This window comes from Paramisgurnus dabryanus, chromosome 8 (genome assembly GCF_030506205.2).
Source record: "Paramisgurnus dabryanus chromosome 8, PD_genome_1.1, whole genome shotgun sequence".
NCBI lineage: Eukaryota > Metazoa > Chordata > Actinopteri > Cypriniformes > Cobitidae > Paramisgurnus > Paramisgurnus dabryanus.
The window spans coordinates 2,239,190-2,247,412 of record NC_133344.1 but is presented as its reverse complement, the minus strand read 5'-3'; the positions used below and the strand labels follow the sequence as shown (position 1 = coordinate 2,247,412).

General features: G+C 48.6%; 1 protein-coding gene across 1 annotated transcript in view; it reads right to left on the bottom strand.

Annotated features, from left to right (window-relative positions):
* Positions 1-518: 518 nt before the first annotated feature.
* The window catches only part of LOC135771637 (protein NLRC3-like), a 122,454-nt gene continuing 114,749 nt past the window's right edge, over positions 519-8,223 (bottom strand). Inside the window, exon 10 of the mRNA XM_073815400.1 lies at positions 519-1,333. Coding sequence (XP_073671501.1) covers positions 1,312-1,333 — 22 coding nt within the window. The 3' untranslated portion in view covers positions 519-1,311. The remainder of the gene's footprint in view (positions 1,334-8,223) is intronic.

Genomic DNA, 8,223 nt, shown 5'->3' with positions numbered 1-8,223 from the left:
TATTTGTTGTTGCTGTGTTTGGACAAAGATAGTGTCCTTAATAAAGTGTAATATTATTATTATTACACAATATACTCACACTCATTATACACTTAATATACTAAAATACAACATCAGTAATGCAGTGACAGAAATAGAATCTTATAAATAGGGGCCAAGGCTTCTTTAGGGGGTCCATATCGCATGAAAGAAAACTGTGTGTAATTATTAAAAAAGCATGAATGAATCTATAATTGCTGATTACTTCACATTACTCCACATTAGATAAATATTCCTCTTGCCCGGCATGCATTAACTGTATAAAGACGTTTACATAATGCAAGGCTGAATTGTAAACTTTTCACATCTGATTTACTGTCTGTTAATGAAATAAAAAAATCACGTTAACTACAGTAACTTCAGGAAATCAAAATTCCATAATAAACCTTAAACTTACTTCAATAGCAGGAGCTCAACACTTGGGATATTTGACAAAAAAAGTAATTTATTTAAAATTCAATATGGATTATTCTTTTTTACGAAGTTACAAAAGTTACAGTAAGGATCATTGAGTGATTTCATCTTCTTTTGTTAATTAACTTTAATGAATTCAACAGGTACTGTTTATTAGGCTTTAAGACCAAAAGCAATAAAATGTTTACATAAGCCATAAGCAGTTGTTTACTACACAGAGATAAACATGACCCTGTCCCAACTTTATTAACACGTCTTCATGACATCAAATTTAAATTGACCTTATTTTATTCTTCAAAAGTTTAATTTCCTCAGAGGAAACATTTGATTTGTTTTCTGTGTTTATAAGATTTAAAAATGATTGCATTGTGATTTTATTTACATTTCATTCAGTGTCTCAACTTTTTTGTAATTGATCACATAATCATCACAAAGTCCTGCAGTCAGATCCTGAAGAACACAAAAGTAAAGACGTCCAATATTTGGATTTAGGGATAAATGAGCTTCGCGTCTTCAATGTTGTGCTGAACTTGAACACATTTCAGTTTAAGATGAAGTTAAAAACCCCAACAGTGTAGAAGAAGAGGAATCTTGTCAGTATTTACTTCAGTTTATGATCCTATGGGATTTCTTGCTCCTCTTATACTGACTGATAAATCGCTCTTATAGGAAATGTGTAGACAGAAGCTGAGTTAGGATGAAGATTTACCTCCAACACTTCAAAGTCAGATTTAGATAAAGTCACAGATCAGATCCTGTACTGAATAATCAACTCATACGGTTAAGAGGAAGTGATGTCACTATTGTGTCTTCTTATTCACCATCAGATCATACTGAACATCAGACATCTTTACATCTTTACTGTCTCTGTCCTAAAGTCCTGAATAAAAATGAGAGAGAAAGTCAATCAGATATGAGATCATCATCAGTGTCAGATGAAGAGACAGAAAAACAAACTATTAGTGCTGTCAGTCAGTGATAGAAATGAAATCTTCAACATAAAAAACATGTCAACAATCTGTTTATCACATACACATGAGCTACAACAATACAAAAACACATTTCATCTATTTCCTCTGAATATTTGATGTCAATGTAAGAGATGAATGTATTGATATGTATGTAGTATAATATAATGACACACTGACAGTTTTATGAGTTCACACACAAACAGTAAGAAAATGAAGGTGATGCTTTATTTTAAAAGTCCTGGAGGTTGACAGTCGTGTAAATAAAGAGAAACAGCATCAATGTCAAAGCTCGACAGAGAGTTGTGTGAAGTGTCCATCAGATTTTAAGAGTTGACTTTCTCTTCTTTTTTCTAATCTTCATCTCTATCATTTATCATCTGTACTTTGTGTTTATCTGTTGTGTATATATTGTGTTTGTGTTGTTATTTCTGTCTCTATTGTGATGATTTGATAAATAATGCTTAAAACATGAAATAAAAACGTCTCGGTTACATATGTAACCCTCGTTCCCTGAAGGAAGGGAACGGAGACGTCACGTCGTGACCGACGAATTGGGAACCGCTTCGCGGGTGACCTATCTGCTTCGAGAAACCTTTAAAACGCCAATGAACTTGGCATGCAGATAATTGCATCTGCCGGCGCCGCCCCGCCGCACAGGTATTTAATGAGCGGCAGGTGCAGTTATCAAATCAGCTATTTTTTTGCTGAGAAAGCTGGCCAGAAAGAAAAATGTCCGGCCGATATCAGCAGTGGAACAGCAAACTGTGGCGACGGGACGTGACGTCTCCGTTCCCTTCCTTCAGGGAACGAGGGTTACATATGTAACCGAGACGTTCCCTTTCAGTCGGTCACTACGACGTCACGTCGTGACCGACGAATTGGGAATCCCTACCAAAGCGCCACTGAAGCTGACCCTTCCAGTGCCTGCGTAAACCCCCCGACTCTCCTCTTTAAGGGAACGGAAATGGGGTTGAAGCAGAGGCCGGTCACTACTTGTTCCTTAACCCACGATAGTGACTAGGCGAACTGGGAAGCGAACTCGTCAGGCGGGACTAAGATCGCTGCGGAAAGAAAACCCTCTAGGGGTCTACCACTAAGGTGATGGATAAAAAGACACGAGGTCTATAAAAAATACACTCTCTTAGCAACACTAGAGAGGCGCGGAACGAACTCCGCTAAGGGAAACATGGTAAATCAGAAACTTCCCACGGAAATACTTCACAAAGAAACCACTAGGGGGCGCAATGTGGGCGCTAGCCTCACCCAGATAGTCAAGGATACATCTAGTGAGAGGCTGGCAGCCGATGCTCCGCACACTGTAAAAAAAGTCCGTAGAAATTTCAATGTTATTGCAGCTGGGTTGCCAGTAATTTACCGTAGATTTACATTTATGTTATTTACTGGCAAGAGTTTGTTTAAAGTTAAATACATTTTAAATATTAACAAGTCTTTATCTTCACAGAATAAAACTATACAATAACAGCCTCATGCAAAGCATTCTGGGAATCAGAAATCATCATCTGTTTTTTGCTTCAGATTTTGTTTCCCAGAATGTTTTGCTTGATGCTGTTTTTTTAGTTTTACTCTGTAAAGACAAAGACTTGTAAATGTTTAATGTTCATTTAACTTTGAACAAACTATTGCCAGTAAATAACATAAATGTAAATCTACGGTAAATTACCGGCAACCCAGCTGCGATTTCTACGGAATTTTTTTCACAGTGCAACATCGGCCACCAAGCGGTGGAGAAGACAAAAAACATTTTTTGTAACGTTTTTGCCTTGATGGCCTTCCATAATGGAGCGGTTTTTGCGCAGCACCAAAAAGAAAGGCACCAAGCCGACACAGGAGCTGTTCCTCGATGTTCTCACTGATCTGACGAGAGAACTCGAGAGGATACCGGCTCAACACGAACACTGTAAAATCTAGTGAACGTATTAGGTGTCGCCCAGCCAGCAGCTCTACAAATATCTGAAAGTGTGGAACCACGAGCCAAAGCCCAAGATGAAGCCACGCTCCTGGTTGAATGGGCTCTCAAACCAAAAGGGCAAGAAATGCCCTGTTTCTCATACGCCAGGGCGATTGTGTCTACAATCCAATGAGACATCCTCTGTGTAGTGACAGCTTTCCCTTTCTGCTGACCACCATAGCAGACAAAGAGCTGTTCTGAGGTCCGAAAGCTTTGAGTACGATCCACATACACACGTAGTGCACGAACAGGACATAACAAAGCCATGGCTGGGTCTGCCTCCGAAGGCAGCGCTTGTAAATTCACCACCTGATCTCTAAAGGGAGTGGTGGGAATTTTAGGCACGGAGCCCGGCCGGGGTCTCAGTGTAACGCTGGATTCAGCCGGCCCGAACTGAAGGCACGAATCGTTGACCGAAAATGTATGAAGATCCCCTACCCTTTTAATAGAAGCCAATGCGAGGAGCGTCAAAGTTTTCATAGTGAGAAACTTGACGCTCACCGTCAGCAGAGGCTCGAAAGGGCAGTGCTGAAGGGCTTTCAGCACCATGGACAAGTCCCACGGAGGAATAGAGGGAGGGCGCGAAGGATTCAGCCTCCGCGCACCTCTTAAAAACCTAATGACCAGATCGTGCTGACCTACAGATCTACCGTCTATGGGTGCGTGATGCGCGGATATTGCCGCGATATCTACTTTAATAGTAGATGGTGACAGCCTCTTCTCCAAGCGGTGCTGGAGATATGAAAGCACAATACTGATCGAGCATTCTCGGGGGTCCTCTCGTTGAGAGGTACACCACACAACAAACAGGTTCCATTTCAGCGTATACGCCTGTCTCGTAGACGGCGCTCGCGCTGCAGCGATGGTGTTAGATACCGCCTGGGGCAAATCACCTAAAACCTCCGCGCCCCGTCCAGAGACCACACATGGAGGTTCCACAGATCGGGACGGGGGTGCCATAATGTGCCCCCTTCTTGAGACAGAAGGTCCCTCTTCAGGGGAATCCTCCAGGGAGGGGCTGTCGCGAGGAGAGTGAGCTCTGGAAACCAACTCCTGGTGGCCCAATATGGAGCAACTAAAATAATTTCCTCCTCGTCCTCCCTGACTTTGCACAATGTCTGCGCAATGAGGCTCACTGGGGGAAATGCGTATTTGCGAAGACCTCTCGGCCAGCTGTGTGCCAATGCATCCACGCCGAGTGTTCCCTCGTTCAGTGAATAGAATAGGCGACAGTGGGTTGTTTCTGGAGATGCAAACAGATCTATCTGCGCTCTGCCGAAACGTCTCCAAATGAACTGGACCGACTGAGGGTGGAGTCGCCACTCGCCGGGGCGCGCTGCTCGAGAAAGCGCGTCTGCCGCTGCGTTGAGCGACCCCGGGATGTGAATGGCACGAAGAGACCTCAGATTCTTCTGACTCCAAAAGAGGAGATGGGGGGTGAGATGCGACATGTGACGAGAGCGCACTCCGCCTTGGCGATTGATATACGCAACAGTCGCAATGTTGTCTGTGCGAACTAACACATCTTTGCCTCTCAACTCGCTGCTGAAGCGGACGAGCGCAAGATATACAGCCCACAGTTCTCGGCAATTTATGTGCCAATGCAGCTGGGGTGATGTCCACACTCCTGAAGCTGCAAGCTCGCCGTACGTGGCTCCCCACCCCGTGTTGGAGGCATCTGTGCATACTATTGCATGTCTGGAGACCTGTCTCAGTGGCACCCCCGCCCTGAGAAAAGTTGGGTCTGACCACGGGGTGAAAGTGAGACGGCATTTCGGTGTGATCGTGACACGGTGAAAGCCGGTGAGCCACGCTCTCCTCGGGACTCGGTCGTGAAGCCAATGCTGAAGCGGTCTCATACGCAGCAAACTGAGCGGTGTTACAGCTGCGGCTGCTGCCATATGCCCCAGTAGTTTCTGAAATTGTTTCAGAGGGACCGCAGTCTTGCCCGAGAACGTATTCAAGCAAGTCAGAATCGACTGGACGCGCGCCTCCGTGAGACGTGCTGTAAGATTGACCGAATCCAATTCCATGCCGAGAAAAGAAATCTTCTGTGTAGGGCACAGTTTGCTCTTTTCTCGGTTGACCTGAAGACCGAGACGGGCGAGGTGTTTGAGCACCCGATCTAAATGAGTGCAAAGCATTTGACGCGACTGTGCTATAATGAGCCAATCGTCGAGATATGCCAAAATGCGAACACCGCTCTCTCTGAGGGGCTTCAAAGCCCCCTCTGCGACTTTCGTGAAGACGCGGGGAGAGAGAGAGAGCCCGAACGGTAAGACTTTGTACTGATATGCTCGACCCTCGAACGCAAAGCGGAGAAACGGCCTGTGTCGGGGAAGTATTGAGACATGAAAGTACGCGTCCTTCAGGTCGATGGCTGCAAACCAATCCTGTGGGCGAATGCATTGAAATATGCTCTTCTGCGTAAGCATTTTGAACGGCATCTTGTGAAGTGCTCGATTCAGAACGCGCAGATCCAGGATCGGTCGCAACCCGCCGCTTTTCTTGGGGTACAATAAAGTAAGGGCTGTAAAAACCTGCCCTCATCTCGGGCTGGAGGAACCGGCTCGATCGCGTCTTTCGCCAATAAGACAGCAATCTCTGCACGTAATACGTGCGCATCTGCGGGTTTCACTACAGTGAAACGAATGCTCGTAAATTTGGGAGGTCGCCGGGCGAATTGTATCGCATAGCCGAGACGGATCGTGCGTAAAAGCCAACGCGACGGACTGGGAAGTTGCTGCCAAGCTTCCAGATACCGAGCGAGGGGAATTAACGACACAATCGTAGTACCCGCGGCGAGCGGAACAGCGGTGCTCGATGACGCGCTCTCTTGGGCTGCGTTGATATGTGTATTGTGTGAATGAGCACTCACCTGAGTCCGCTGATGGATGGCTGCGCGGGGAAGACTCTGATGAAGATGTCTCGGTGCGCTCGACACATCCGCTGGCGAGAGAGGAGAGGGAGGACGTAGGGTTATGAGCCCATCCGTCACACCCGACTGCCTCTGAAGACCTGGAGGAGGAAGAGGAATTCGCTCTTTTTGTGGTTCTGTGGGTGCCGGCTGAAAAGCCGGCGGAACGGAAATTAAAGAAAACCAAGGATTCCCCACCCGGTCCTCCTCCGGGGGGGGGAGTGGTGCGTTCACCATCTCCCGAAGAGCGATCCCCTCCACCTCCAGGTCGCCCGTCTCAGGGCCGCTTAGATTTATGCTTTCCACCAGGCTTAGCGGGCTGAGCGGGCGGGGCGGGCTGCTGACGGCCGGTTCCTCGCTTCCTAGGACGGCCCCGATGAGGAACGGAGGCGGCCGTCGCTGCAGGACGCCCTCGGCGAGGGGCAGACTGAGGTGCCGACGTCGACGGGGCAGGTGTTGGTTTCTTCCGACGTGGCATGATGTTGGCAAGGGCCTCAGTCTGTTTCTGGGTGGCAGAGACCTGTTGTGCGAAGTCTTCCACCGCCTCGCCGAACAGGCCGGCCTGGGACACCGGGGCATTTAAAAGCCGGGTTTTATCGGCATCCCGCATGTCCGCAAGGCACAGCCAGAGGTGGCGCTCCTGGACCAGCAAGGTGGACATAGCACGACCGACGGCTTGTGCGGTGGTCTTGGTCGCACGTAGCGCCAGATCCGTAGCCGCACGTAGGTCTTTAAAGACCGCCGAATCGTGACCTCCCTCGTGCAGGTCCTTCAGAGCCTTAGCCTGATGGACCTGCAACAAAGCCATGGCATGTATGGCTGAGGCCGCCTCCCCACAAGCCCGGTATGCAGACTCCGTCAGAGCTGACGAATGCCTGCAGGCTTGTGAGGGAAGGGTAGGACGGTCCTTCCAGTAGGAGACACCGGCAGGACACAACTGCATCGCTAACGAACGCTCCACTGTCGGGATACCGGCATACCCTTTAGCGGCCCCCCCATCGAGGGAGGTGAGGGGTGATGGCTGATGCGGACGGTTCCGGGAGGAAAACGGGGTTTTCCACGTCCGAGTCAGCTCATCATGCACCTCGGGAAAGAAAGGCACTGGTGGGGAAGACTGTGAAGCCCGTGCAGCCCCAAAGTACCAATCGTCTAGGCGGGACGGTACGGGAGGGGGAGGAGCTCTCCACTCCAACCCGACCGCCTCCGCAGCCCGAGCGAGCATGGCCGTCATCTCCGGGTCGAGATCGGGAACCGCAGCCCTTCCCGAAGGAGGGAGAGGATCCGGATCCACGTCCGAAAATGACGGCCCTCCCTCCGATGTTACGACCGATACCGAATCCTCGGGAGGTCCGACAGAGGTAGAAAGCGACGCAGAACGCGTGCTCTCCGTCTCCATCGGAACCTCAGATGGTTGCGGATCCGGTGGCTGAGAGCCGCTGGACGAACCAGCTTGCCGATTCAGCACCGTGAGGCGGAGGTCGTCTCTCCGTAGCTTCACAGCCGCCTTCTTAGCGGTGATCAGCAACGGAGGGCGGCGTTCACGGAGAAACGCCACACGACCCCGCAGATCCGCAAGAGTCAGGCTCTCGCAAGCGGAGCATGTCCCTCCCACGAAAGCAGCCTCAGCATGCTGGAGACCCAGACATGAGAGACAGCGATCGTGTCCATCGCGAGGACCCATGTACTTGCCGCATCCAGAAGTCGAACACGGACGAAAAGACATCTTTAAAAATACGCTTTAACGCCCGTGAGCAGTGAACGGCTGCCTTTAAAAAGACACAAGTTCAACTGCAGCTCTTTTAGGGGAAATCACTCTTTTAGCTGTGTAGTTGATGAAGCACACAAGGAGGAGAACGCACACACTCAAATAAAAGAGAGTGAAAAAGGTGATCACGTAGATCAAAGGTGGAACA